This window comes from Phytophthora cinnamomi (assembly GCF_018691715.1).
Source record: "Phytophthora cinnamomi strain GKB4 chromosome Unknown Contig6, whole genome shotgun sequence".
NCBI lineage: Eukaryota > Oomycota > Peronosporomycetes > Peronosporales > Peronosporaceae > Phytophthora > Phytophthora cinnamomi.
In genome coordinates, this window is record NW_027150939.1 from 1,051,517 (window position 1) to 1,078,104 (window position 26,588).

At 56.5% G+C, this 26,588-nt stretch overlaps 16 protein-coding genes across 17 annotated transcripts; 3 read left to right on the forward strand and 13 right to left on the reverse strand.

The window, feature by feature from the left end:
• Positions 1 to 420: 420 nt before the first annotated feature.
• IUM83_07480 (putative serine protease family S10) lies at positions 421 to 2,061 on the reverse strand (the record flags this gene model as incomplete). The annotated part of the gene is made up of 1 exon (XM_067931782.1): positions 421 to 2,061. One exon carries the CDS (start codon positions 2,059 to 2,061, stop codon positions 421 to 423), a length of 1,641 nt encoding a protein of 546 aa, XP_067799004.1.
• A 407-nt stretch (positions 2,062 to 2,468) lies between these two features.
• On the reverse strand, positions 2,469 to 5,368 carry IUM83_07481 (PTHB1 protein; the record flags this gene model as incomplete). 2 transcript variants are annotated; one of them, XM_067931783.1, is made up of 3 exons in its annotated part: positions 2,469 to 4,968; positions 5,060 to 5,198; positions 5,257 to 5,368. In XM_067931783.1, 3 exons carry the CDS (start codon positions 5,366 to 5,368, stop codon positions 2,469 to 2,471), a joined length of 2,751 nt encoding a protein of 916 aa, XP_067799003.1. The 2 variants fall into 2 exon arrangements, with proteins under 2 accessions (XP_067799003.1, XP_067799002.1); XM_067931784.1 differs by having other exon boundaries at positions 5,036 to 5,198.
• A 136-nt stretch (positions 5,369 to 5,504) lies between these two features.
• IUM83_07482 (RxLR effector protein) lies at positions 5,505 to 6,380 on the forward strand (the record flags this gene model as incomplete). The annotated part of the gene is made up of 1 exon (XM_067931785.1): positions 5,505 to 6,380. The coding sequence occupies one exon, from the start codon at positions 5,505 to 5,507 to the stop codon at positions 6,378 to 6,380; it is 876 nt and encodes a 291-aa protein (XP_067799001.1).
• Positions 6,381 to 7,577: 1,197 nt separating this feature from the next.
• IUM83_07483 (Aldose 1-epimerase) lies at positions 7,578 to 8,387 on the forward strand (the record flags this gene model as incomplete). The annotated part of the gene is made up of 1 exon (XM_067931786.1): positions 7,578 to 8,387. The coding sequence occupies one exon, from the start codon at positions 7,578 to 7,580 to the stop codon at positions 8,385 to 8,387; it is 810 nt and encodes a 269-aa protein (XP_067799000.1).
• Positions 8,388 to 8,573: 186 nt separating this feature from the next.
• On the forward strand, positions 8,574 to 9,948 carry IUM83_07484 (GTP-binding protein YchF; the record flags this gene model as incomplete). Its single annotated transcript, XM_067931787.1, has 4 exons — positions 8,574 to 8,828; positions 8,908 to 8,965; positions 9,032 to 9,227; positions 9,303 to 9,948. The coding sequence occupies 4 exons, from the start codon at positions 8,574 to 8,576 to the stop codon at positions 9,946 to 9,948; spliced, it is 1,155 nt and encodes a 384-aa protein (XP_067798973.1).
• A 1,512-nt stretch (positions 9,949 to 11,460) lies between these two features.
• On the reverse strand, positions 11,461 to 11,685 carry IUM83_07485 (SDR family NAD(P)-dependent oxidoreductase; the record flags this gene model as incomplete). The annotated part of the gene is made up of 1 exon (XM_067931788.1): positions 11,461 to 11,685. One exon carries the CDS (start codon positions 11,683 to 11,685, stop codon positions 11,461 to 11,463), a length of 225 nt encoding a protein of 74 aa, XP_067799007.1.
• A 1,224-nt stretch (positions 11,686 to 12,909) lies between these two features.
• Positions 12,910 to 13,134, reverse strand: IUM83_07486 (SDR family NAD(P)-dependent oxidoreductase; the record flags this gene model as incomplete). The annotated part of the gene is made up of 1 exon (XM_067931789.1): positions 12,910 to 13,134. The coding sequence occupies one exon, from the start codon at positions 13,132 to 13,134 to the stop codon at positions 12,910 to 12,912; it is 225 nt and encodes a 74-aa protein (XP_067799006.1).
• Positions 13,135 to 14,357: 1,223 nt separating this feature from the next.
• On the reverse strand, positions 14,358 to 14,582 carry IUM83_07487 (SDR family NAD(P)-dependent oxidoreductase; the record flags this gene model as incomplete). The annotated part of the gene is made up of 1 exon (XM_067931790.1): positions 14,358 to 14,582. The coding sequence occupies one exon, from the start codon at positions 14,580 to 14,582 to the stop codon at positions 14,358 to 14,360; it is 225 nt and encodes a 74-aa protein (XP_067799005.1).
• Positions 14,583 to 15,807: 1,225 nt separating this feature from the next.
• IUM83_07488 (SDR family NAD(P)-dependent oxidoreductase) lies at positions 15,808 to 16,032 on the reverse strand (the record flags this gene model as incomplete). Its single annotated transcript, XM_067931791.1, has 1 exon — positions 15,808 to 16,032. One exon carries the CDS (start codon positions 16,030 to 16,032, stop codon positions 15,808 to 15,810), a length of 225 nt encoding a protein of 74 aa, XP_067799009.1.
• Positions 16,033 to 17,254: 1,222 nt separating this feature from the next.
• On the reverse strand, positions 17,255 to 17,479 carry IUM83_07489 (SDR family NAD(P)-dependent oxidoreductase; the record flags this gene model as incomplete). Its single annotated transcript, XM_067931792.1, has 1 exon — positions 17,255 to 17,479. The coding sequence occupies one exon, from the start codon at positions 17,477 to 17,479 to the stop codon at positions 17,255 to 17,257; it is 225 nt and encodes a 74-aa protein (XP_067799008.1).
• A 1,226-nt stretch (positions 17,480 to 18,705) lies between these two features.
• IUM83_07490 (SDR family NAD(P)-dependent oxidoreductase) lies at positions 18,706 to 18,930 on the reverse strand (the record flags this gene model as incomplete). Its single annotated transcript, XM_067931793.1, has 1 exon — positions 18,706 to 18,930. One exon carries the CDS (start codon positions 18,928 to 18,930, stop codon positions 18,706 to 18,708), a length of 225 nt encoding a protein of 74 aa, XP_067799157.1.
• A 1,225-nt stretch (positions 18,931 to 20,155) lies between these two features.
• On the reverse strand, positions 20,156 to 20,380 carry IUM83_07491 (SDR family NAD(P)-dependent oxidoreductase; the record flags this gene model as incomplete). The annotated part of the gene is made up of 1 exon (XM_067931794.1): positions 20,156 to 20,380. The coding sequence occupies one exon, from the start codon at positions 20,378 to 20,380 to the stop codon at positions 20,156 to 20,158; it is 225 nt and encodes a 74-aa protein (XP_067799154.1).
• A 1,223-nt stretch (positions 20,381 to 21,603) lies between these two features.
• IUM83_07492 (SDR family NAD(P)-dependent oxidoreductase) lies at positions 21,604 to 21,828 on the reverse strand (the record flags this gene model as incomplete). Its single annotated transcript, XM_067931795.1, has 1 exon — positions 21,604 to 21,828. One exon carries the CDS (start codon positions 21,826 to 21,828, stop codon positions 21,604 to 21,606), a length of 225 nt encoding a protein of 74 aa, XP_067799068.1.
• A 1,224-nt stretch (positions 21,829 to 23,052) lies between these two features.
• On the reverse strand, positions 23,053 to 23,277 carry IUM83_07493 (SDR family NAD(P)-dependent oxidoreductase; the record flags this gene model as incomplete). The annotated part of the gene is made up of 1 exon (XM_067931796.1): positions 23,053 to 23,277. One exon carries the CDS (start codon positions 23,275 to 23,277, stop codon positions 23,053 to 23,055), a length of 225 nt encoding a protein of 74 aa, XP_067799155.1.
• A 1,224-nt stretch (positions 23,278 to 24,501) lies between these two features.
• Positions 24,502 to 24,726, reverse strand: IUM83_07494 (SDR family NAD(P)-dependent oxidoreductase; the record flags this gene model as incomplete). The annotated part of the gene is made up of 1 exon (XM_067931797.1): positions 24,502 to 24,726. One exon carries the CDS (start codon positions 24,724 to 24,726, stop codon positions 24,502 to 24,504), a length of 225 nt encoding a protein of 74 aa, XP_067799158.1.
• Positions 24,727 to 25,951: 1,225 nt separating this feature from the next.
• Positions 25,952 to 26,176, reverse strand: IUM83_07495 (SDR family NAD(P)-dependent oxidoreductase; the record flags this gene model as incomplete). The annotated part of the gene is made up of 1 exon (XM_067931798.1): positions 25,952 to 26,176. The coding sequence occupies one exon, from the start codon at positions 26,174 to 26,176 to the stop codon at positions 25,952 to 25,954; it is 225 nt and encodes a 74-aa protein (XP_067799159.1).
• Between the last annotated feature and the right edge of the window lie 412 nt (positions 26,177 to 26,588).

Here is a 26,588-nt window from a genome sequence, read left to right on the forward strand (position 1 = left end):
GGCAGGATGAAGAGTGCGCAGTTGAGTGAGGTGCAGTTGCAGTGTCTGGAAATACAGCAGGAGGGGGTGAATGTAACGGTTGGGATTTCGCAATACTGAAGTTGAGAGAAGTGTGCAATGGGACGCGAAGAGGCGTGTGCCATCCGTCCCCTGCGTTGGGCCACGTTGGCAACAGATACCGTGTGATTGGACAAACGGTCTCAACTGCTGTGCGAGTTGCCTGTGGTACACTGATCCGGTCAGTTGAAGACGCCGGCCTTGTCATTGACAAGGTCAAGGAGAAGGTGACACAACTCCTTCCTGCTTTCTGCAGCTGAGCAATGCATTAGTTACTTCCATGTTTGCTTATCTCAACTCTCTCTCACACATTCTACTTCCTGCTTCTCTTCTCTCTGCCATAGCCGTTGCTTCTCCTTTTGCTTAGACCACGGTCTGGTAGCCGTTGGAGTACAGACGCTGGTACCGGCCGCGCTTCCGGGCGTTGCGGATGGCAACGGCCACCAGCATCACGATCAATGCGCAGACGCCGGGCATCGCCATCCAGCCCAGCGTCAGGCCGGGTGCGACGCTGTCGTTAACCGCATCGATCGAGTCGTTCGAGTCGTCCGAGTCAACATTCGCAACGTTCTGCACAGTGAGCCCGGTTTCAACCTCGTTATCGTCCACCGGGTACAGGAACTTGTTGCAGGCGTCCTGGCCGTACACGAAGCACTCGAACATGTTGAGACCGTGCAGCGGCCGAACTGCCGGCACCATGTGGCCGGCGCCCTTGACGGTCTTGAAGGTCAGACCGTTATACTTCTGCACGTAGCCAGCTAGCTGCTTGTCGGGGCCGAACCAGGCGCGCCACTTCTCGGTAATGCGCAGCTTGAGTCCCTGGCCGCCGATCCAGCGCTCTGTGCCGATGAAGTTCACAACAGAGTCGGCGTCACCACTGTAGATGAGCACCTTGAGGTCGCGACCCAGGATGTTGCGGTACTTGGGCAGCGACGACGGGCTCGACGCGTAGAGGTCGCCAACGGGGTCGCTGCAGCCCTTCCAGACAACATACTTGCCACCAGGCTTAGTCACGTGGATAGCCTCCTGCACTTCCGGTAGGTTCAGATACGCGTGGGTGAGAGAATCAGCACAGGCGCCGATGTCGCCGCGGTGGGTGGGCGAGATCTGCGCTGACGGCTTGGCTCGCTTCCGGAGGGCCTTCGCTTGGGTGTTGTCCAGCAGGCAAATGTCGCCGTAGATGAAGTACGGGTCCAAAGCATCAGCGTTCGCACCCACCTCGGCCTCTTCCAAGAGCGCCTCGCATCCAGCAGGGCACGGTGTCTCGTCAAACAGACAGCCGATGTGCGCACCACACTCGACCTTGATCTTCTCGTAAGCCTCCAGCGACACCATGGCGTGCGAGTAGTAGTAGTCGATGTAAGCGTTGCCGTCAATGATGTTGTCCGTAAACGGATTGCCAATAGCGAATCCCTTCAAGTTGACACCTGCGATCGGCTTCTCGACCAGGAGATCGACGAGGAACGGAATGTACATGCCGGCGTAGCTCTCGCCCGTGATGAAGAAATCTCGGTTCTTGAGCTCGCTGAACTTGTTAAAAAACAGCTCCAGGAACTCGCGCGACTTGGCAGCGACGATGTCGTCGTTGTAGTAGTTGGGCCCCTCCATGTCACCGCTGAAGCCCACACCCGCGGGGGACTCGAGCCACAGCATGTTGGCCTTACGGTTCCACGAGTACCGGTTCACCTTGATGGACAGGTCGTCCCGCACAACGAACGGCCCGTTCTCAGTGAACAGGCCACCCAACGACGAGCAGCCCGGGCCGCCGTTGAGCCACAGCACGATCGGGTCGTTCGCCGGGTCGCTTTGGCTCTCCGTGTACCAGTAGAAGAGCTTCTCCTTGCCCTCGAGCTCCAGGTGGCCCGAGTAGTGGTTGAACGACAGCTTCCGGAAGTCCAGGCCCGGCAGGTGCTTGACCAGCGCGTCGCCGTTGCGCGCGCCCGAGACCAGCGCCAACGTCGCCGCCGCGAAGCCTGCGAGCAGCTGCAGCGCCGCCATCTTCATCCTCTGCGTCGCCTCTCGATGCGTCGACGGGAAAATTGCAAGTGAGGTGGGGCGAAGCAGCAGGCCGCGCGCATTGTAGAGGCGGAGACCAGACGCGAAGCTGGCAGAAGCGCAGGGCAGGACTGCTGGACGGAGGCTACGCGCGACTGGGTGGTATCAGATCTTCGAGGAGGTGACAGCCGTTACAAAGCCCCATCTCCACACCACGTGTACACACTCTATGATCTCATTTCAACCAATCACGAAATTTTGCTGACGTGTTTCAACCAACGAGAAACGGGATTGGCAATCATTTTTCGGCGAGGATGGAGCCATCGCCACTTCAACTTCGCCAATACAGTCTTCAAGTTCAAAGCGATATGGGGCTTCCTGGTGCCACCTCCGCGCGCTACAAGAAGCTTACATGCTCAGTCGCCCTTGGACTCGCTTGGAGCGGGCGCTGTGCCGCCTGCGTTGGAATTGCTACCTGGGACGAGCGACGCGCCCTTGCCGAGACGGTCGCACACGATCGTGATGTGCTTCTTGAGCCGCTTGGTGTCCTCCTGCATTTGCAGCTCGTTGGTCGCGGGCGTCGCGCCAGCGCCATCCTTGTTCTGAGGCTGCTTGGCCAGCACCGTGCGCAGCAGCTCGGTCATGGAGCAGTCGGTCCGCTCTTCCCAGCCCTGCTCCACCGCGCCGCTGTCGGCCGTCTCGTTCACGACGGGCGAGAGATAAGCCTCCAAAAGCCGCGCGTCCTCGTCGCTCATATGAAAGCGGAACCTGATGAGCATCAAGATCAGCGCCACACAACACGACAACCGGTTCGCGGCGCGCTTCAGCTTCATTTCCACCGCCTCCATAGCGTGCGACAGCGAAATGAGCTGGTCATATGTTCCGTGAAGCAGCACGTCCAAGAAGTTCACAGCTGCGGGGCTGCGGTCCTTGTAGCGCACCAGCAGACGCTTCTGGATCACGCGGAACTGGTGGGCCCGGTCGTTCAGCTGTGCAGCAAGCTCTAGTTTTTCCTTCCGCAGCGCGAAGTGCGCGTCAATTGCGCCGAAGAAATCAGCGAGCGGTAGTGGCTCCTGGTAGAAAATCTCTAGTGCCGACGCGGACGCGCCAACATCGCTACCTTTGGCCTCTGGATTCTGCTCCCGACTGTCGAAGAATGCCCGAAGTCGTGAAGCCAGCTCCTGAGATACCATCCAAAGCGCCTCCAACTCGTTCGACTGGATACGATATCGCCCTGCGTTCTTCGAGACGAGAATCGTGGCTTCTACGCCATTATAGTACTGGAAGCTCAACACATTCGTGCCGGATCCGCCTGCAACAACCTGCTTAGCCCACTCGGGTGTGCAACTTGGTTGGTGAAGCATGTCTTCGAACAGATTGGCGAGTTCCAGTGGCTCCTGATTGGTCTCGAGCGTGAATTTGAAGGTGCTGGACTTCACTGGAGGCACAAGGCGGCATGCCATACACAGAGGTAATTTCACAACGCACTGGGAGACACGTGGCTGTCCTGTTTCGAGCGTGTAAGACGCTGAAATGGTAACGGAGAGCGATGTGGGCATAGCTTGAGTACTGGGCTGCAATACAACCGGAATAATCAATGGTGTAGACGCCTTGCCGTCAATGCTCCCAATCACAAAGGAGGAATCGCTCGCCACAACATTCTCGGGAGTTGATACGGAAAGCGTCACATTGGATACCCGAGTGGCCCCCGTATAAGTTACGTACACGCGCATGGTGAGTTGTGTATTCTTGCCAGCAGTGTCGTGCCCCGGGCTACCACCCCCACGACTGAAATCATCGCTTCGGTCTGGCAGTGCATCCAGAATTGCAGGAACTTGGGCTCTTATCAGCACGCGATCCTTCGGCTCCGCCCGCCGTTCTCCCTGGGAGCGGCGAATAACGTTGAGTAGCTGCCGGTGCTCTTCATCCATCTCCTCGTAGTTAATCTCTTTCGTATCAGGTGCTACAACGGCGGAAGATGGCGGATCCGTGCCCATGTAATTCACGCTGAGCGCTCCATCCGAGTCGAGACTAACGATCATTCCCTCTATTCCACCAAACTCAGCGACCTGCAGGGCCACAGGCACCGTTGATGCACACGCAGACCAAACGAGCGTCTTGTCCTTGAAGACCGTCCAGAGTTTCGAGTGGCTCGCTACCAGAAGATTATCCAACGCAGTGGTTCCTGGCGTACCTCGCTCTGTGGGCGACGCCCATCGCCGAAAAGGAATAAATGACGACGGATGGAACCCCAAGCGCTTCTGCAGATACACTTCTCCCTGAGACTTGATGCCGAACAGCGTGAATTCTCCAAGCACCAAAACGTCAAAGCTTGTGGCAGATTCCTGATACGAAGCCCGCGCCACTCGAATGTCCACGATGACTTCTCCAATATTTATCTTCCAGTCGCAATGTACCAGTGACGACGCGGCGTCGCGCTGTTTGTCTTCTTTGCTGTCTTCGTCCAATGCACTCCGCTTCTTCTTGAGCGAAGCAGACGCCAGCACTTGGTAACGATAGCACTCTAGCTGCAAGTCCGACGTCGCAGCTATCACCGCATCCATGCCAGCGGCGTAGCATATCGCGCCGGGCAAGAAATTGTTGTTGAGTGGCTGCAAAAATGCGAACCGGTCCTGCTCGAAGAACTGGAGTCGTCCGTCTAGCGACTGCACGCACAGGTGATCCCGCTCCGAACGCACTGGCGAACCTCCTCCCGAGTTGGAGTTCGAAGCTCCGAACGGCCCGTAGATGAAGTTGTAGGCGGTGAAGTGCTCCCCGTCGATGCCGAGCAAGTGCTCGTACCGCAGCGTGATCTTGAAGTAGCTGGCCGCCATGCCAGCGCCGCCCATGCCCTCCACCACATAGACCCCAATGCGTCTCGGCTGCAGAATGGCCAACGCCAAGACGCGCTGGTTGCTGACACACAACAACGACAACAACAACAAAATCAACAGCGCACAATCAGCTACAACTCGTCACCTACTTGGCTCTAGACAACGGGACCCACGGGATGAAGTAGCCCAGCGCCAGCTGCAGGATGGGGCGGCGCAGGTTCTCCTCCAGCAGCAGGTGCTCAATGCGGAAGTCGCTTTGCGTGGGGCAGTACACGCGCAGCACGCCGTTCAGGCTGCCCGTCACGATCTTGGCTGTTGCGCAGTCCGAGTCAGCGCCAGCACCCACACAACTCCACCAGCTCTCGCCTACCGTGTCCGGAGGCGTCATTGTCCACGTTGCCCACCGCCAGCGCGCCGGGCGTGTACTCCTCGTCGCGCTCGCCCTTGGCGGCCCACCACTCGCGCACCTGGAAGAGCGACATGGTCTGCTGCCGAGTATCCTCAGCGGACGCGTCGCTTCAAGCTCCAGGAGTGTACCACACATAATAAATGTTGCACGAAGGTGTTCCGAATGGAGATAGGACCGGTAGTGTCGTGTTACTTAAAAAGCTTCGAAAAATGGCGTCGAGCATCGTCGTGGGCGTCCGCCAGCGGGTCGTGGCGTTCGAGCCACCGCTGCGCGAGCGCGCGGCGCTGAAGGCCGTCAAGCGCGCGGCTGCAGCACGAGCAGACTGCGGAGCTCCAAGCGCAGGCGGTCGCGTGACGCGCGGCAGCGTGGCCATCTCGGACGCGGAGGTTTTCCGCTTTGTATCATTCCTGCTGACAGCTGAGGGCTCGGCGGCGTATCCGCGCGAGACGCAGCAGCTGCTGACGCAGCTGGGGGCGATCGGCACCAAGAAGATGGTGGAGATGCCGGCGGTGGACCAGCTGAAGACGTTCACCCAGTGGGAGGACGGAGCGGCGCGCTATTCACTGGCGGAGACGGACCGCGGCAACGTCAGAGCGGTCGCGCTCGTGACGTACCGCCCGAAGCTGCTGCTGCCGCTGTACATGGCGTCGGCCAGACGCGCTGTCAGGCTCGTGCACGCCGTGGTGGCGCTGGTGACGGCCAACGCGTACATCTCGACGCTGGGGGGCGGCCACTTCCTGTGCCGCCACCTGAGCCAGTCGACGCTGCTGGCCAAGCTGCAGATCGGCATCTCCATGGGGCTCAAGGACCCCGTGCTGGAGAGCAAGTGCCGCGTGAACCTCATGTACAACGCGCTGCAGCTGGGCAAGTTCAAGCGCGCGAGGCGCATCCTGCGGCGCGAGGAGCTGGTGGCCGAGCAGCTCGACAGCAGCGAGCTGCGCAAGGTCTGCCACGCCGCGACCGTGTACATCGACAAGATGGACCGGTTGCACAGGGAACAAATGCTGTTCCAGAGGAAAAACGGGCGTCCTGCGACGTTGCACGACAACTTCTACCGCCAGAGGATTGTCCGCATGACCAAGTGAGAAGCAAAGGAAGTCCCGGTTTATTTCCTCGTGTTCACGGAATATTTTACTACGCTTCATCATTGAGTAGCTGATTATTAAAACTCGTATAACATCCGGTGGAAACATCGGGACCATACATGCACATGATGCTGTAGTACCTGAACGTGCACCTGTCCAGCGATAATGCCTTCAATCTCTACACGTAGTAGTAGTAAAATGTATTAAGCTTATACTCAACATGAAAGCTGACAACGCTGCTAACGTGTGAAAACCGGGGTAGCTCTGCACCAGTGGTCGGACAGGAAGGTGAGTAAAACTCGCTCGCTATCAACCATGCTGCAAGGGTCTGCTGTAGCGTCAGCGTCGGGCCTAGATACAGAGGCACAGGTTGTGGCAGAAGCAGGGATTGAAAGTGAAGCCGCGAATGCAACTTTTGAGCAAGAGTAACTGATGGCGTAGCAGGAGGTGACAACATGAGTGTGCTTCGCGAAGAGAAGTAGGTGGGAAGCCAAATGGGTTCGCTGAGCGTTGTCCAACGGTTTACTCTCTGTGATCGAATCCGTGGCCTGCGTAATTTTTTGAGCAAATCTCACGCATTTTACTCGTGCTGGGCAAAACTAAAACTTGTCGCTAGATTTTTGGGTAAATTTACGTTTACGCACCACCGGTGGACAGATTCTCTGCGTTCTTGAGTACAGTAAGGTAGGGATTCACGACCCCATCTTCTCCCAGTTGTTGAACACGCACGCTGCAGCTGCATACATGTAACATCCATACGAGTCCGTATGCAAGGGTCGCTGCAGCTGCAGCGTGCGTTAAGCCGGTGTCCGTATTACGGGCGCCGGATTAATGGCGTGTCACCACGACCACCGGCAGCCTGCCGGCGATACATGTAGCCCGGTCGGCGATTGAACAACCTCCCGATGGGCATCTCAAGATCTGTTGCGGCTTATGGCGAGTCCATTGTAATCGACAACACCTGCTACCTCTTAATAAATCCGTTGTCATTCGTCAATTAATCTCCTGAGAAGCAAGCCCACCACCAGACCGATGGTTTGCTCGTTCATGTTCAAGACCGCTGCTTTGGTTTCGACCCTGCTGGCGTCTCTCGGCGGTGCTAACGCAGAGCTGGAGACCGTCAAGCTCACGCACCCGTATGGGTCCAGTGCCGAGGTGTTCCTCTTCGGCGCTCACGTCAAGTCGTTCCGCGTGGCGATGGACCCCAAGATGGATGTGCTGTTCATGTCGAAGGACTCGTACCTCGATGGAGTGAACCCCATCCGCGGCGGCATCCCTGTCGTGTTCCCCAACTTCGGCGGCGCCCCCGGCTTCCCGAACCACGGCTTCGCCCGCATCACCAACTGGACGCTGGCCAGCCACGAAGAGGCCAAGGACAAGAACAGCCCTAGCGTGGCCAAGTTCACCATGGCGGCCAGCGATTCCACGCGCGCGATGTGGCCCGTCGAGTTCGAGCTCGAGTACGAGGTGAAGCTGTACGCCAACCAGCTCGACACGGCCCTGCACGTCCACAACACGTTCACGCAGCAGATCGAGTTCCACACGCTGCTGCACAACTACCTGTGGGTGGACAACTCCCAGAACGGGGGCGTGGTGGTCTCGGGCTTGAAGGGCGTCGACTACTTCGACCAGGTGGCCAAGGTGAACAAGACGGAGACGCGCGACTACATCAGGTTCAACGGCTCCGTGCAGACCGGCAACACATACCTGGATGCCCCGGACCAGATCTTGGCTACCATCAAGGGCATCAACACCACGGACCGCACCGTGACTGTCCAGAAGTCGGGCTTCATCAGCGGTTCGGCCAACCAGGGAGACGCCAAGACGCAGACCGACGTCGTGCTGTGGAACCCGGGCGCCGAGCGCGCCAAGAAGCTGGAGGACTTTGGCGACGAGGAGTACATCAACATGGTGTGCATCGAGCCTGGTCGCGTCAGCGTCAAGCAGGCGCTTCCGGCTGGCCAGACCTACACGCTGCAGCAGAGTATCTTGGTCACGTCGTTCTAAGTCGAAAAGGTACTGACCACGTTGCACTCGTAACTCAGTACCTACAAGTATCGCAGCAACTAAAAAACCTAAATGTAGCCATCTACATACAAATCCCTAGTGCTTTTGTCAAGCGTACCACTTTATCGGTACGCAATTGTGCGGCTCACGAAAGTCTCAGCACCATCAGACCTATACCATAACATCATGCTGCACATCCGTCGCGTGGTGACCCGCACGCCTTCGGGCTCCCGAGGCTTCCAGCGGTCCGTGGGCATCGTGGGGATGCCCAATGTGGGCAAGTCCACGCTCTTCAATGCGCTGACCAAGACGGAGGTGGCCCAGGCCGCCAACTACCCTTTTTGCACCATCGACCCCAACGTGGCGCGCGTGGCGGTGCCCGACGAGCGCGTGCGCCACCTGGCGGAGGTGGAGAAGTCCAAGCGCGTGATCGAGACGCAGGTCGGTGCTGCCGTTTCAATCTGCGATGCAAAAGTTGCAACGTACTGACTAACATTCGCATTGTTTTTTAACTGCTCAGCTTGAATTCGTGGACATCGCTGGACTGGTGCGCGGCGCCTCGAACGGCGAAGGACTCGGTGGGTGACAGCGTCAGTGGAGTTAAATGCTGCGGGTGAGTGGTTGATTGACTGGGTGATGCATAGGCAACAAGTTCCTGGACAACATTCGGCAGGTGGCGGTGATCGCCCACGTCGTGCGCTGCTTCGAGGACACCAACATCCTGCACGTGGACGAGTCTGTGGACCCCATCCGCGACCTGGAGACGATCCGCACGGAGCTCATCTTGGCCGACCTGCAGACGGTGGAGAAGCGCTTGACCAACCTCGCCAAGAAGAAAAAGTGGGTCTAAGTCGCATCTCTGGTAAAAAGTTGTGCTGAGGCCCAAGGCTCATTTTTTATGCTGTGGCGTGTTAGGTCGGCGGACCCGACGATCCCGTCATTGCTGGAGGTGCTGAAGCGTCTGCAGCCGCACTTGGAGGATGGAAATCTGGCTGAGGGAATGACGTTCGAAAAGCCGGACGAGCACCTGCAGTTCGAGCGTCTGCAACTGCTGACGGCGAAGAAAGCGCTGTACCTGTGTAATGTGTCGGAGGATGATGCGGCTACGGGTAACGAGATGACCGAGGCGGTGCGTGAGCGCGTTGAAGCGGAAGGCAGCGTGTGCTTGACGGTGTCGGGGTCTCTTGAGGAGGCTGCGGCATCGTTCGAGGATGATGAAAGTCAGCTGGAGTACCTGAACGAGAGCGGTCTGACCGAGACGGGCTTGACCAAGGTTATCCGTGCTAGTCAGGAGCTGCTGCAGCTGCAGACGTACTACACTGTTGGTGAAAAGGAAGCGCGTGCCTGGAACGTGCTCGCTGGGTCGTCGGCGGCTGTAGCGGCTGGCGTGATTCACTCGGACTTTGAGAAGCTGCTCATTCGTGCGGAGACTGTCGGCTACGATGACTTTGTCCAAGCCGGAAGCATGCGTGCAGCAAAGGAGAAGGGTCTGCTACGCTCGGAGGGCAAGGACTACATTTGCCAAGACGGCGACATCTTCAACTTCCTCGTGGGAAAATAGACGCCATCGTAAGATGGCAACCCGCTTAGAGCACGAGATCCCCATTTAATGTTTTGCATGCCAGTCCTGAATTCGCCCCTGCAGATGTTGGTGCCTACATCTCGTGGACTACTTCATGTAGGACTTGATCTTGGCGAGGGGCTCGCTTTTCTCCCAAAGTGCATCGGCGGCAGCCTCGTTGTAAACCAGGGGTTTCGCTTCGACACGCTTCGGTGAGCGCCATACTTGCCAGGACTATAGTTGTCGCTACTCTCGACGTCAAGTGCGGTGACAGCATACAACGTGGGCAGTGCACCGGTTGAGTCCGTGGCAGGGTTCGCCACATGAGACTGGTGAAGAAGCCACCCTCCGTGGCCGGAGGGACAATGAGATTCGTTAGCGTTGTTCCGGGGTGGGACCGACCACCGAAGTGATACCGTCCACGCGGTGAACTTGAAGGCGTCGAGTCAACTCAAACGTGAAGAGCAGGTTGCACAACTTCGACTCGGAGTAGGCTTGAACTGGGTTGTACCTTTCTCGCTCGTGCGCATGATGTCAGATCCAGACGTGAAGTGCTCCAGCTTGGTACGTTTGTGGGCAAGACTACTCACACTGACGACGCGTGACGCTGAACCGCGCTGGGAACAACTGCGCAGTCAGCGCGAAGTAGCTCAAGTGGTAGGTGGCGAATTGGCGTCTACCGTCTTGCTGAACGGAACCGCCATCACGCCGGCGTTGTTGATCAGCAGATCCAGTCGGTCGTGGGTCGCCTTGAACTCGTCCGCGAACTTGTTGACGCTGCCAAGGTCGCTCACGTCCAACATCTTGAATTCGACGGAGCCGGCGTCAGGACTGGAGACCAACGCCTCGCGGAGCTTCTGCTCGGCTTCTTTGCCTCGGCCTTCGTTGCGGCAGGCCAGCACGACATTGGCTCCCTTGCGCGCGAGCTCGAGCGCCGTCTCGAATCCGATGCCGGAGTTGGCGCCCGTGACGATGACAGTTCTGCCCTTCTGCGTCGGAATGCTGGAAGTGTTCCAGTTGTCGGGAACGTGCGGACGGGCGTCCTCGGCCGCGGTGCTGTTGCTGTCACCCATGCCTCTAACGTTTCAAGACCCCTCCGTTGGTCGATACAAATTGGAAAATGAGAATGAGAAGAAATGGATCGGAGTGTATCAAACTGCTGAAGCATTTTCGCAGAGGTTTTACAAGTGACTGTGCTGTGTGGGACTGATGAGCTGGTGGAATCGTGTGCATGAGGCCCGTTTAATTTTTCACTGGATCAGAGGAAATTCGTCAACAACTCCATGTATACAAGAATCGATTTCTTTGGCGTTATTGCCGTAAGCCTCCCGGCAGCATTGACCAACTACGTCACTAGCATTCTCCTTTTACTGCACTCTTAACTGAGCCGGGCCCAGAGTCATGGTACCAAGATACTCGAGATTTCCAGCGCTCTGATTCCACGATTTACATGCATCAGTTTTTTCTTTTATACGCTTGCAATTCGTTCCTAGCAGTCTGCTCCAAGCTTGCCTACTCAACGTCAAACTTGAGCTTAGCAAGGCGCTCACTCTCCTCCCACAAGTTTTGGGCAGCCACCTTATCATGAGCCGTAGCTTTCGCCTGAACACGCTTCGGCGGGCCCCAGATCTGAAAGTAATTTCCAGGGCCGTAGTAGTCGTTGCTCTCAACATCGACACCAGTGGCAGCGTACAACGTCGGAAGTGCACCCGTGGGCGCATCTTGGAGGACCGGCATGAGCCCCCAATGCGCCACAGGAGACGACTGAACCAGCCTCCTTCCGATGAGGGAGGCACCATCAGGTTCGTGGACGTGAAGTCCGGGTGAGCGACCACCGACGTCACCCCCGACACGTTCTGAGCCTTCAAACGTCGAGTCAGCTCGAACGTGAAGAGCAGATTGCAAAGCTTCGACTCCGCGTAGACCTCCGACGGGCTGTAGCCTCGGTTGTCCGAGCGCATGATCTGCCCTCCGGACGTGAAGTGCTCCAGTCTAGCGCTCATGTGCGCGAGGCTGCTTACATTCACCACCCGCGACGGTGTGCTCTGCTTCAGCAACGAAAACAATTGCGCAGTCAGCGCAAAGTGGCCCAAGTGGTTCGTGGCGAATTGGCGCTCATAACCATCCACCGTCTTGCTGAACGGAACCGCCATCACGCCGGCGTTATTGATCAGCAGATCCAGTCGGTCGTGGGTCGCCTTGAACTCGTCCGCGAACTTGTTGACGCTGCCAAGGTCGCTCACGTCCAACATCTTGAATTCGACGGAGCCGGCGTCAGGACTGGAGACCAACGCCTCGCGGAGCTTCTGCTCGGCTTCTTTGCCTCGGCCTTCGTTGCGGCAGGCCAGCACGACATTGGCTCCCTTGTGCGCGAGCTCGAGCGCCGTCTCGAATCCGATGCCGGAGTTGGCGCCCGTGACGATGACAGTTCTGCCCTTCTGCGTCGGAATGCTGGAAGTGTTCCAGTTGTCGGGAACGTGCGGACGGGCGTCCTCGGCCGCGGTGCTGTTGCTGTCACCCATGCCTCTAACGTTTCAAGACCCCTCCGTTGGTCGATACAAATTGGAAAATGAGAATGAGAAGAAATGGATCGGAGTGTATCAAACTGCTGAAGCATTTTCGCAGAGGTTTTACAAGTGACTGTGCTGTGTGGGACTGATGAGCTGGTGGAATCGTGTGCATGAGGCCCGTTTAATTTTTCACTGGATCAGAGGAAATTCGTCAACAACTCCATGTATACAAGAATCGATTTCTTTGGCGTTATTGCCGTAAGCCTCCCGGCAGCATTGACCAACTACGTCACTAGCATTCTCCTTTTACTGCACTCTTAACTGAGCCGGGCCCAGAGTCATGGTACCAAGATACTCGAGATTTCCAGCGCTCTGATTCCACGATTTACATGCATCAGTTTTTTCTTTTATACGCTTGCAATTCGTTCCTAGCAGTCTGCTCCAAGCTTGCCTACTCAACGTCAAACTTGAGCTTAGCAAGGCGCTCACTCTCCTCCCACAAGTTTTGGGCAGCCACCTTATCATGAGCCGTAGCTTTCGCCTGAACACGCTTCGGCGGGCCCCAGATCTGAAAGTAATTTCCAGGGCCGTAGTAGTCGTTGCTCTCAACATCGACACCAGTGGCAGCGTACAACGTCGGAAGTGCACCCGTGGGCGCATCTTGGAGGACCGGCATGAGCCCCCAATGCGCCACAGGAGACGACTGAACCAGCCTCCTTCCGATGAGGGAGGCACCATCAGGTTCGTGGACGTGAAGCCCGGGTGAGCGACCACCGACGTCACCCCGACACGTTCTGAGCCTTCAAACGTCGAGTCAGCTCGAACGTGAAGAGCAGATTGCAAAGCTTCGACTCCGCGTAGACCTCCGACGGGCTGTAGCCTCGGTTGTCCGAGCGCATGATTTGCCCTCCGGACGTGAAGTGCTCCAGTCTAGCGCTCATGTGCGCGAGGCTGCTTACATTCACCACCCGCGACGGTGTGCTCTGCTTCAGCAACGAAAACAATTGCGCAGTCAGCGCAAAGTGGCCCAAGTGGTTCGTGGCGAATTGGCGCTCATAACCATCCACCGTCTTGCTGAACGGAACCGCCATCACGCCGGCGTTATTGATCAGCAGATCCAGTCGGTCGTGGGTCGCCTTGAACTCGTCCGCGAACTTGTTGACGCTGCCAAGGTCGCTCACGTCCAACATCTTGAATTCGACGGAGCCGGCGTCAGGACTGGAGACCAACGCCTCGCGGAGCTTCTGCTCGGCTTCTTTGCCTCGGCCTTCGTTGCGGCAGGCCAGCACGACATTGGCTCCCTTGTGCGCGAGCTCGAGCGCCGTCTCGAATCCGATGCCGGAGTTGGCGCCCGTGACGATGACAGTTCTGCCCTTCTGCGTCGGAATGCTGGAAGTGTTCCAGTTGTCGGGAACGTGCGGACGGGCGTCCTCGGCCGCGGTGCTGTTGCTGTCACCCATGCCTCTAACGTTTCAAGACCCCTCCGTTGGTCGATACAAATTGGAAAATGAGAATGAGAAGAAATGGATCGGAGTGTATCAAACTGCTGAAGCATTTTCGCAGAGGTTTTACAAGTGACTGTGCTGTGTGGGACTGATGAGCTGGTGGAATCGTGTGCATGAGGCCCGTTTAATTTTTCACTGGATCAGAGGAAATTCGTCAACAACTCCATGTATACAAGAATCGATTTCTTTGGCGTTATTGCCGTAAGCCTCCCGGCAGCATTGACCAACTACGTCACTAGCATTCTCCTTTTACTGCACTCTTAACTGAGCCGGGCCCAGAGTCATGGTACCAAGATACTCGAGATTTCCAGCGCTCTGATTCCACGATTTACATGCATCAGTTTTTTCTTTTATACGCTTGCAATTCGTTCCTAGCAGTCTGCTCCAAGCTTGCCTACTCAACGTCAAACTTGAGCTTAGCAAGGCGCTCACTCTCCTCCCACAAGTTTTGGGCAGCCACCTTATCATGAGCCGTAGCTTTCGCCTGAACACGCTTCGGCGGGCCCCAGATCTGAAAGTAATTTCCAGGGCCGTAGTAGTCGTTGCTCTCAACATCGACACCAGTGGCAGCGTACAACGTCGGAAGTGCACCCGTGGGCGCATCTTGGAGGACCGGCATGAGCCCCCAATGCGCCACAGGAGACGACTGAACCAGCCTCCTTCCGATGAGGGAGGCACCATCAGGTTCGTGGACGTGAAGCCCGGGTGAGCGACCACCGACGTCACCCCGACACGTTCTGAGCCTTCAAACGTCGAGTCAGCTCGAACGTGAAGAGCAGATTGCAAAGCTTCGACTCCGCGTAGACCTCCGACGGGCTGTAGCCTCGGTTGTCCGAGCGCATGATTTGCCCTCCGGACGTGAAGTGCTCCAGTCTAGCGCTCATGTGCGCGAGGCTGCTTACATTCACCACCCGCGACGGTGTGCTCTGCTTCAGCAACGAAAACAATTGCGCAGTCAGCGCAAAGTGGCCCAAGTGGTTCGTGGCGAATTGGCGCTCATAACCATCCACCGTCTTGCTGAACGGAACCGCCATCACGCCGGCGTTATTGATCAGCAGATCCAGTCGGTCGTGGGTCGCCTTGAACTCGTCCGCGAACTTGTTGACGCTGCCAAGGTCGCTCACGTCCAACATCTTGAATTCGACGGAGCCGGCGTCAGGACTGGAGACCAACGCCTCGCGGAGCTTCTGCTCGGCTTCTTTGCCTCGGCCTTCGTTGCGGCAGGCCAGCACGACATTGGCTCCCTTGTGCGCGAGCTCGAGCGCCGTCTCGAATCCGATGCCGGAGTTGGCGCCCGTGACGATGACAGTTCTGCCCTTCTGCGTCGGAATGCTGGAAGTGTTCCAGTTGTCGGGAACGTGCGGACGGGCGTCCTCGGCCGCGGTGCTGTTGCTGTCACCCATGCCTCTAACGTTTCAAGACCCCTCCGTTGGTCGATACAAATTGGAAAATGAGAATGAGAAGAAATGGATCGGAGTGTATCAAACTGCTGAAGCATTTTCGCAGAGGTTTTACAAGTGACTGTGCTGTGTGGGACTGATGAGCTGGTGGAATCGTGTGCATGAGGCCCGTTTAATTTTTCACTGGATCAGAGGAAATTCGTCAACAACTCCATGTATACAAGAATCGATTTCTTTGGCGTTATTGCCGTAAGCCTCCCGGCAGCATTGACCAACTACGTCACTAGCATTCTCCTTTTTACTGCACTCTTAACTGAGCCGGGCCCAGAGTCATGGTACCAAGATACTCGAGATTTCCAGCGCTCTGATTCCACGATTTACATGCATCAGTTTTTTTCTTTTATACGCTTGCAATTCGTTCCTAGCAGTCTGCTCCAAGCTTGCCTACTCAACGTCAAACTTGAGCTTAGCAAGGCGCTCACTCTCCTCCCACAAGTTTTGGGCAGCCACCTTATCATGAGCCGTAGCTTTCGCCTGAACACGCTTCGGCGGGCCCCAGATCTGAAAGTAATTTCCAGGGCCGTAGTAGTCGTTGCTCTCAACATCGACACCAGTGGCAGCGTACAACGTCGGAAGTGCACCCGTGGGCGCATCTTGGAGGACCGGCATGAGCCCCCAATGCGCCACAGGAGACGACTGAATCAGCCTCCTTCCGATGAGGGAGGCACCATCAGGTTCGTGGACGTGAAGCCCGGGTGAGCGACCACCGACGTCACCCCGACACGTTCTGAGCCTTCAAACGTCGAGTCAGCTCGAACGTGAAGAGCAGATTGCAAAGCTTCGACTCCGCGTAGACCTCCGACGGGCTGTAGCCTCGGTTGTCCGAGCGCATGATTTGCCCTCCGGACGTGAAGTGCTCCAGTCTAGCGCTCATGTGCGCGAGGCTGCTTACATTCACCACCCGCGACGGTGTGCTCTGCTTCAGCAACGAAAACAATTGCGCAGTCAGCGCAAAGTGGCCCAAGTGGTTCGTGGCGAATTGGCGCTCATAACCATCCACCGTCTTGCTGAACGGAACCGCCATCACGCCGGCGTTATTGATCAGCAGATCCAGTCGGTCGTGGGTCGCCTTGAACTCGTCCGCGAACTTGTTGACGCTGCCAAGGTCGCTCACGTCCAACATCTTGAATTCGACGGAGCCGGCGTCAGGACTGGAGACCAACGCCTCGCGGAGCTTCTGCTCGGCTTCTTTGCCTCGGCCTTCGTTGCGGCAGGCCAGCACGACATTGGCTCCCTTGTGCGCGAGCTCGAGCGCCGTCTCGAATCCGATGCCGGAGTTGGCGCCCGTGACGATGACAGTTCTGCCCTTCTGCGTCGGAATGCTGGAAGTGTTCCAGTTGTCGGGAACGTGCGGACGGGCGTCCTCGGCCGCGGTGCTGTTGCTGTCACCCATGCCTCTAACGTTTCAAGACCCTCCGTTGGTCGATACAAATTGGAAAATGAGAATGAGAAGAAATGGATCGGAGTGTATCAAACTGCTGAAGCATTTTCGCAGAGGTTTTACAAGTGACTGTGCTGTGTGGGACTGATGAGCTGGTGGAATCGTGTGCATGAGGCCCGTTTAATTTTTCACTGGATCAGAGGAAATTCGTCAACAACTCCATGTATACAAGAATCGATTTCTTTGGCGTTATTGCCGTAAGCCTCCCGGCAGCATTGACCAACTACGTCACTAGCATTCTCCTTTTACTGCACTCTTAACTGAGCCGGGCCCAGAGTCATGGTACCAAGATACTCGAGATTTCCAGCGCTCTGATTCCACGATTTACATGCATCAGTTTTTTCTTTTATACGCTTGCAATTCGTTCCTAGCAGTCTGCTCCAAGCTTGCCTACTCAACGTCAAACTTGAGCTTAGCAAGGCGCTCACTCTCCTCCCACAAGTTTTGGGCAGCCACCTTATCATGAGCCGTAGCTTTCGCCTGAACACGCTTCGGCGGGCCCCAGATCTGAAAGTAATTTCCAGGGCCGTAGTAGTCGTTGCTCTCAACATCGACACCAGTGGCAGCGTACAACGTCGGAAGTGCACCCGTGGGCGCATCTTGGAGGACCGGCATGAGCCCCCAATGCGCCACAGGAGACGACTGAACCAGCCTCCTTCCGATGAGGGAGGCACCATCAGGTTCGTGGACGTGAAGTCCGGGTGAGCGACCACCGACGTCACCCCCGACACGTTCTGAGCCTTCAAACGTCGAGTCAGCTCGAACGTGAAGAGCAGATTGCAAAGCTTCGACTCCGCGTAGACCTCCGACGGGCTGTAGCCTCGGTTGTCCGAGCGCATGATCTGCCCTCCGGACGTGAAGTGCTCCAGTCTAGCGCTCATGTGCGCGAGGCTGCTTACATTCACCACCCGCGACGGTGTGCTCTGCTTCAGCAACGAAAACAATTGCGCAGTCAGCGCAAAGTGGCCCAAGTGGTTCGTGGCGAATTGGCGCTCATAACCATCCACCGTCTTGCTGAACGGAACCGCCATCACGCCGGCGTTATTGATCAGCAGATCCAGTCGGTCGTGGGTCGCCTTGAACTCGTCCGCGAACTTGTTGACGCTGCCAAGGTCGCTCACGTCCAACATCTTGAATTCGACGGAGCCGGCGTCAGGACTGGAGACCAACGCCTCGCGGAGCTTCTGCTCGGCTTCTTTGCCTCGGCCTTCGTTGCGGCAGGCCAGCACGACATTGGCTCCCTTGTGCGCGAGCTCGAGCGCCGTCTCGAATCCGATGCCGGAGTTGGCGCCCGTGACGATGACAGTTCTGCCCTTCTGCGTCGGAATGCTGGAAGTGTTCCAGTTGTCGGGAACGTGCGGACGGGCGTCCTCGGCCGCGGTGCTGTTGCTGTCACCCATGCCTCTAACGTTTCAAGACCCCTCCGTTGGTCGATACAAATTGGAAAATGAGAATGAGAAGAAATGGATCGGAGTGTATCAAACTGCTGAAGCATTTTCGCAGAGGTTTTACAAGTGACTGTGCTGTGTGGGACTGATGAGCTGGTGGAATCGTGTGCATGAGGCCCGTTTAATTTTTCACTGGATCAGAGGAAATTCGTCAACAACTCCATGTATACAAGAATCGATTTCTTTGGCGTTATTGCCGTAAGCCTCCCGGCAGCATTGACCAACTACGTCACTAGCATTCTCCTTTTTACTGCACTCTTAACTGAGCCGGGCCCAGAGTCATGGTACCAAGATACTCGAGATTTCCAGCGCTCTGATTCCACGATTTACATGCATCAGTTTTTTTCTTTTATACGCTTGCAATTCGTTCCTAGCAGTCTGCTCCAAGCTTGCCTACTCAACGTCAAACTTGAGCTTAGCAAGGCGCTCACTCTCCTCCCACAAGTTTTGGGCAGCCACCTTATCATGAGCCGTAGCTTTCGCCTGAACACGCTTCGGCGGGCCCCAGATCTGAAAGTAATTTCCAGGGCCGTAGTAGTCGTTGCTCTCAACATCGACACCAGTGGCAGCGTACAACGTCGGAAGTGCACCCGTGGGCGCATCTTGGAGGACCGGCATGAGCCCCCCAATGCGCCACAGGAGACGACTGAACCAGCCTCCTTCCGATGAGGGAGGCACCATCAGGTTCGTGGACGTGAAGCCCGGGTGAGCGACCACCGACGTCACCCCGACACGTTCTGAGCCTTCAAACGTCGAGTCAGCTCGAACGTGAAGAGCAGATTGCAAAGCTTCGACTCCGCGTAGACCTCCGACGGGCTGTAGCCTCGGTTGTCCGAGCGCATGATTTGCCCTCCGGACGTGAAGTGCTCCAGTCTAGCGCTCATGTGCGCGAGGCTGCTTACATTCACCACCCGCGACGGTGTGCTCTGCTTCAGCAACGAAAACAATTGCGCAGTCAGCGCAAAGTGGCCCAAGTGGTTCGTGGCGAATTGGCGCTCATAACCATCCACCGTCTTGCTGAACGGAACCGCCATCACGCCGGCGTTATTGATCAGCAGATCCAGTCGGTCGTGGGTCGCCTTGAACTCGTCCGCGAACTTGTTGACGCTGCCAAGGTCGCTCACGTCCAACATCTTGAATTCGACGGAGCCGGCGTCAGGACTGGAGACCAACGCCTCGCGGAGCTTCTGCTCGGCTTCTTTGCCTCGGCCTTCGTTGCGGCAGGCCAGCACGACATTGGCTCCCTTGTGCGCGAGCTCGAGCGCCGTCTCGAATCCGATGCCGGAGTTGGCGCCCGTGACGATGACAGTTCTGCCCTTCTGCGTCGGAATGCTGGAAGTGTTCCAGTTGTCGGGAACGTGCGGACGGGCGTCCTCGGCCGCGGTGCTGTTGCTGTCACCCATGCCTCTAACGTTTCAAGACCCTCCGTTGGTCGATACAAATTGGAAAATGAGAATGAGAAGAAATGGATCGGAGTGTATCAAACTGCTGAAGCATTTTCGCAGAGGTTTTACAAGTGACTGTGCTGTGTGGGACTGATGAGCTGGTGGAATCGTGTGCATGAGGCCCGTTTAATTTTTCACTGGATCAGAGGAAATTCGTCAACAACTCCATGTATACAAGAATCGATTTCTTTGGCGTTATTGCCGTAAGCCTCCCGGCAGCATTGACCAACTACGTCACTAGCATTCTCCTTTTTACTGCACTCTTAACTGAGCCGGGCCCAGAGTCATGGTACCAAGATACTCGAGATTTCCAGCGCTCTGATTCCACGATTTACATGCATCAGTTTTTTTCTTTTATACGCTTGCAATTCGTTCCTAGCAGTCTGCTCCAAGCTTGCCTACTCAACGTCAAACTTGAGCTTAGCAAGGCGCTCACTCTCCTCCCACAAGTTTTGGGCAGCCACCTTATCATGAGCCGTAGCTTTCGCCTGAACACGCTTCGGCGGGCCCCAGATCTGAAAGTAATTTCCAGGGCCGTAGTAGTCGTTGCTCTCAACATCGACACCAGTGGCAGCGTACAACGTCGGAAGTGCACCCGTGGGCGCATCTTGGAGGACCGGCATGAGCCCCCAATGCGCCACAGGAGACGACTGAACCAGCCTCCTTCCGATGAGGGAGGCACCATCAGGTTCGTGGACGTGAAGTCCGGGTGAGCGACCACCGACGTCACCCCCGACACGTTCTGAGCCTTCAAACGTCGAGTCAGCTCGAACGTGAAGAGCAGATTGCAAAGCTTCGACTCCGCGTAGACCTCCGACGGGCTGTAGCCTCGGTTGTCCAAGCGCATGATTTGCCCTCCGGACGTGAAGTGCTCCAGTCTAGCGCTCATGTGCGCGAGGCTGCTTACATTCACCACCCGCGACGGTGTGCTCTGCTTCAGCAACGAAAACAATTGCGCAGTCAGCGCAAAGTGGCCCAAGTGGTTCGTGGCGAATTGGCGCTCATAACCATCCACCGTCTTGCTGAACGGAACCGCCATCACGCCGGCGTTATTGATCAGCAGATCCAGTCGGTCGTGGGTCGCCTTGAACTCGTCCGCGAACTTGTTGACGCTGCCAAGGTCGCTCACGTCCAACATCTTGAATTCGACGGAGCCGGCGTCAGGACTGGAGACCAACGCCTCGCGGAGCTTCTGCTCGGCTTCTTTGCCTCGGCCTTCGTTGCGGCAGGCCAGCACGACATTGGCTCCCTTGTGCGCGAGCTCGAGCGCCGTCTCGAATCCGATGCCGGAGTTGGCGCCCGTGACGATGACAGTTCTGCCCTTCTGCGTCGGAATGCTGGAAGTGTTCCAGTTGTCGGGAACGTGCGGACGGGCGTCCTCGGCCGCGGTGCTGTTGCTGTCACCCATGCCTCTAACGTTTCAAGACCCTCCGTTGGTCGATACAAATTGGAAAATGAGAATGAGAAGAAATGGATCGGAGTGTATCAAACTGCTGAAGCATTTTCGCAGAGGTTTTACAAGTGACTGTGCTGTGTGGGACTGATGAGCTGGTGGAATCGTGTGCATGAGGCCCGTTTAATTTTTCACTGGATCAGAGGAAATTCGTCAACAACTCCATGTATACAAGAATCGATTTCTTTGGCGTTATTGCCGTAAGCCTCCCGGCAGCATTGACCAACTACGTCACTAGCATTCTCCTTTTACTGCACTCTTAACTGAGCCGGGCCCAGAGTCATGGTACCAAGATACTCGAGATTTCCAGCGCTCTGATTCCACGATTTACATGCATCAGTTTTTTCTTTTATACGCTTGCAATTCGTTCCTAGCAGTCTGCTCCAAGCTTGCCTACTCAACGTCAAACTTGAGCTTAGCAAGGCGCTCACTCTCCTCCCACAAGTTTTGGGCAGCCACCTTATCATGAGCCGTAGCTTTCGCCTGAACACGCTTCGGCGGGCCCCAGATCTGAAAGTAATTTCCAGGGCCGTAGTAGTCGTTGCTCTCAACATCGACACCAGTGGCAGCGTACAACGTCGGAAGTGCACCCGTGGGCGCATCTTGGAGGACCGGCATGAGCCCCCAATGCGCCACAGGAGACGACTGAACCAGCCTCCTTCCGATGAGGGAGGCACCATCAGGTTCGTGGACGTGAAGCCCGGGTGAGCGACCACCGACGTCACCCCGACACGTTCTGAGCCTTCAAACGTCGAGTCAGCTCGAACGTGAAGAGCAGATTGCAAAGCTTCGACTCCGCGTAGACCTCCGACGGGCTGTAGCCTCGGTTGTCCGAGCGCATGATCTGCCCTCCGGACGTGAAGTGCTCCAGTCTAGCGCTCATGTGCGCGAGGCTGCTTACATTCACCACCCGCGACGGTGTGCTCTGCTTCAGCAACGAAAACAATTGCGCAGTCAGCGCAAAGTGGCCCAAGTGGTTCGTGGCGAATTGGCGCTCATAACCATCCACCGTCTTGCTGAACGGAACCGCCATCACGCCGGCGTTATTGATCAGCAGATCCAGTCGGTCGTGGGTCGCCTTGAACTCGTCCGCGAACTTGTTGACGCTGCCAAGGTCGCTCACGTCCAACATCTTGAATTCGACGGAGCCGGCGTCAGGACTGGAGACCAACGCCTCGCGGAGCTTCTGCTCGGCTTCTTTGCCTCGGCCTTCGTTGCGGCAGGCCAGCACGACATTGGCTCCCTTGTGCGCGAGCTCGAGCGCCGTCTCGAATCCGATGCCGGAGTTGGCGCCCGTGACGATGACAGTTCTGCCCTTCTGCGTCGGAATGCTGGAAGTGTTCCAGTTGTCGGGAACGTGCGGACGGGCGTCCTCGGCCGCGGTGCTGTTGCTGTCACCCATGCCTCTAACGTTTCAAGACCCCTCCGTTGGTCGATACAAATTGGAAAATGAGAATGAGAAGAAATGGATCGGAGTGTATCAAACTGCTGAAGCATTTTCGCAGAGGTTTTACAAGTGACTGTGCTGTGTGGGACTGATGAGCTGGTGGAATCGTGTGCATGAGGCCCGTTTAATTTTCACTGGATCAGAGGAAATTCGTCAACAACTCCATGTATACAAGAATCGATTTCTTTGGCGTTATTGCCGTAAGCCTCCCGGCAGCATTGACCAACTACGTCACTAGCATTCTCCTTTTTACTGCACTCTTAACTGAGCCGGGCCCAGAGTCATGGTACCAAGATACTCGAGATTTCCAGCGCTCTGATTCCACGATTTACATGCATCAGTTTTTTTCTTTTATACGCTTGCAATTCGTTCCTAGCAGTCTGCTCCAAGCTTGCCTACTCAACGTCAAACTTGAGCTTAGCAAGGCGCTCACTCTCCTCCCACAAGTTTTGGGCAGCCACCTTATCATGAGCCGTAGCTTTCGCCTGAACACGCTTCGGCGGGCCCCAGATCTGAAAGTAATTTCCAGGGCCGTAGTAGTCGTTGCTCTCAACATCGACACCAGTGGCAGCGTACAACGTCGGAAGTGCACCCGTGGGCGCATCTTGGAGGACCGGCATGAGCCCCCAATGCGCCACAGGAGACGACTGAACCAGCCTCCTTCCGATGAGGGAGGCACCATCAGGTTCGTGGACGTGAAGCCCGGGTGAGCGACCACCGACGTCACCCCCGACACGTTCTGAGCCTTCAAACGTCGAGTCAGCTCGAACGTGAAGAGCAGATTGCAAAGCTTCGACTCCGCGTAGACCTCCGACGGGCTGTAGCCTCGGTTGTCCGAGCGCATGATCTGCCCTCCGGACGTGAAGTGCTCCAGTCTAGCGCTCATGTGCGCGAGGCTGCTTACATTCACCACCCGCGACGGTGTGCTCTGCTTCAGCAACGAAAACAATTGCGCAGTCAGCGCAAAGTGGCCCAAGTGGTTCGTGGCGAATTGGCGCTCATAACCATCCACCGTCTTGCTGAACGGAACCGCCATCACGCCGGCGTTATTGATCAGCAGATCCAGTCGGTCGTGGGTCGCCTTGAACTCGTCCGCGAACTTGTTGACGCTGCCAAGGTCGCTCACGTCCAACATCTTGAATTCGACGGAGCCGGCGTCAGGACTGGAGACCAACGCCTCGCGGAGCTTCTGCTCGGCTTCTTTGCCTCGGCCTTCGTTGCGGCAGGCCAGCACGACATTGGCTCCCTTGTGCGCGAGCTCGAGCGCCGTCTCGAATCCGATGCCGGAGTTGGCGCCCGTGACGATGACAGTTCTGCCCTTCTGCGTCGGAATGCTGGAAGTGTTCCAGTTGTCGGGAACGTGCGGACGGGCGTCCTCGGCCGCGGTGCTGTTGCTGTCACCCATGCCTCTAACGTTTCAAGACCCTCCGTTGGTCGATACAAATTGGAAAATGAGAATGAGAAGAAATGGATCGGAGTGTATCAAACTGCTGAAGCATTTTCGCAGAGGTTTTACAAGTGACTGTGCTGTGTGGGACTGATGAGCTGGTGGAATCGTGTGCATGAGGCCCGTTTAATTTTCACTGGATCAGAGGAAATTCGTCAACAACTCCATGTATACAAGAATCGATTTCTTTGGCGTTATTGCCGTAAGCCTCCCGGCAGCATTGACCAACTACGTCACTAGCATTCTCCTTTTTACTGCACTCTTAACTGAGCCGGGCCCAGAGTCATGGTACCAAGATACTCGAGATTTCCAGCGCTCTGATTCCACGATTTACATGCATCAGTTTTTTTCTTTTATACGCTTGCAATTCGTTCCTAGCAGTCTGCTCCAAGCTTGCCTACTCAACGTCAAACTTGAGCTTAGCAAGGCGCTCACTCTCCTCCCACAAGTTTTGGGCAGCCACCTTATCATGAGCCGTAGCTTTCGCCTGAACACGCTTCGGCGGGCCCCAGATCTGAAAGTAATTTCCAGGGCCGTAGTAGTCGTTGCTCTCAACATCGACACCAGTGGCAGCGTACAACGTCGGAAGTGCACCCGTGGGCGCATCTTGGAGGACCGGCATGAGCCCCCAATGCGCCACAGGAGACGACTGAACCAGCCTCCTTCCGATGAGGGAGGCACCATCAGGTTCGTGGACGTGAAGCCCGGGTGAGCGACCACCGACGTCACCCCGACACGTTCTGAGCCTTCAAACGTCGAGTCAGCTCGAACGTGAAGAGCAGATTGCAAAGCTTCGACTCCGCGTAGACCTCCGACGGGCTGTAGCCTCGGTTGTCCGAGCGCATGATTTGCCCTCCGGACGTGAAGTGCTCCAGTCTAGCGCTCATGTGCGCGAGGCTGCTTACATTCACCACCCGCGACGGTGTGCTCTGCTTCAGCAACGAAAACAATTGCGCAGTCAGCGCAAAGTGGCCCAAGTGGTTCGTGGCGAATTGGCGCTCATAACCATCCACCGTCTTGCTGAACGGAACCGCCATCACGCCGGCGTTATTGATCAGCAGATCCAGTCGGTCGTGGGTCGCCTTGAACTCGTCCGCGAACTTGTTGACGCTGCCAAGGTCGCTCACGTCCAACATCTTGAATTCGACGGAGCCGGCGTCAGGACTGGAGACCAACGCCTCGCGGAGCTTCTGCTCGGCTTCTTTGCCTCGGCCTTCGTTGCGGCAGGCCAGCACGACATTGGCTCCCTTGTGCGCGAGCTCGAGCGCCGTCTCGAATCCGATGCCGGAGTTGGCGCCCGTGACGATGACAGTTCTGCCCTTCTGCGTCGGAATGCTGGAAGTGTTCCAGTTGTCGGGAACGTGCGGACGGGCGTCCTCGGCCGCGGTGCTGTTGCTGTCACCCATGCCTCTAACGTTTCAAGACCCCTCCGTTGGTCGATACAAATTGGAAAATGAGAATGAGAAGAAATGGATCGGAGTGTATCAAACTGCTGAAGCATTTTCGCAGAGGTTTTACAAGTGACTGTGCTGTGTGGGACTGATGAGCTGGTGGAATCGTGTGCATGAGGCCCGTTTAATTTTTCACTGGATCAGAGGAAATTCGTCAACAACTCCATGTATACAAGAATCGATTTCTTTGGCGTTATTGCCGTAAGCCTCCCGGCAGCATTGACCAACTACGTCACTAGCATTCTCCTTTTTACTGCACTCTTAACTGAGCCGGGCCCAGAGTCATGGTACCAAGATACTCGAGATTTCCAGCGCTCTGATTCCACGATTTACATGCATCAGTTTTTTTCTTTTATACGCTTGCAATTCGTTCCTAGCAGTCTGCTCCAAGCTTGCCTACTCAACGTCAAACTTGAGCTTAGCAAGGCGCTCACTCTCCTCCCACAAGTTTTGGGCAGCCACCTTATCATGAGCCGTAGCTTTCGCCTGAACACGCTTCGGCGGGCCCCAGATCTGAAAGTAATTTCCAGGGCCGTAGTAGTCGTTGCTCTCAACATCGACACCAGTGGCAGCGTACAACGTCGGAAGTGCACCCGTGGGCGCATCTTGGAGGACCGGCATGAGCCCCCCAATGCGCCACAGGAGACGACTGAACCAGCCTCCTTCCGATGAGGGAGGCACCATCAGGTTCGTGGACGTGAAGCCCGGGTGAGCGACCACCGACGTCACCCCCGACACGTTCTGAGCCTTCAAACGTCGAGTCAGCTCGAACGTGAAGAGCAGATTGCAAAGCTTCGACTCCGCGTAGACCTCCGACGGGCTGTAGCCTCGGTTGTCCGAGCGCATGATCTGCCCTCCGGACGTGAAGTGCTCCAGTCTAGCGCTCATGTGCGCGAGGCTGCTTACATTCACCACCCGCGACGGTGTGCTCTGCTTCAGCAACGAAAACAATTGCGCAGTCAGCGCAAAGTGGCCCAAGTGGTTCGTGGCGAATTGGCGCTCATAACCATCCACCGTCTTGCTGAACGGAACC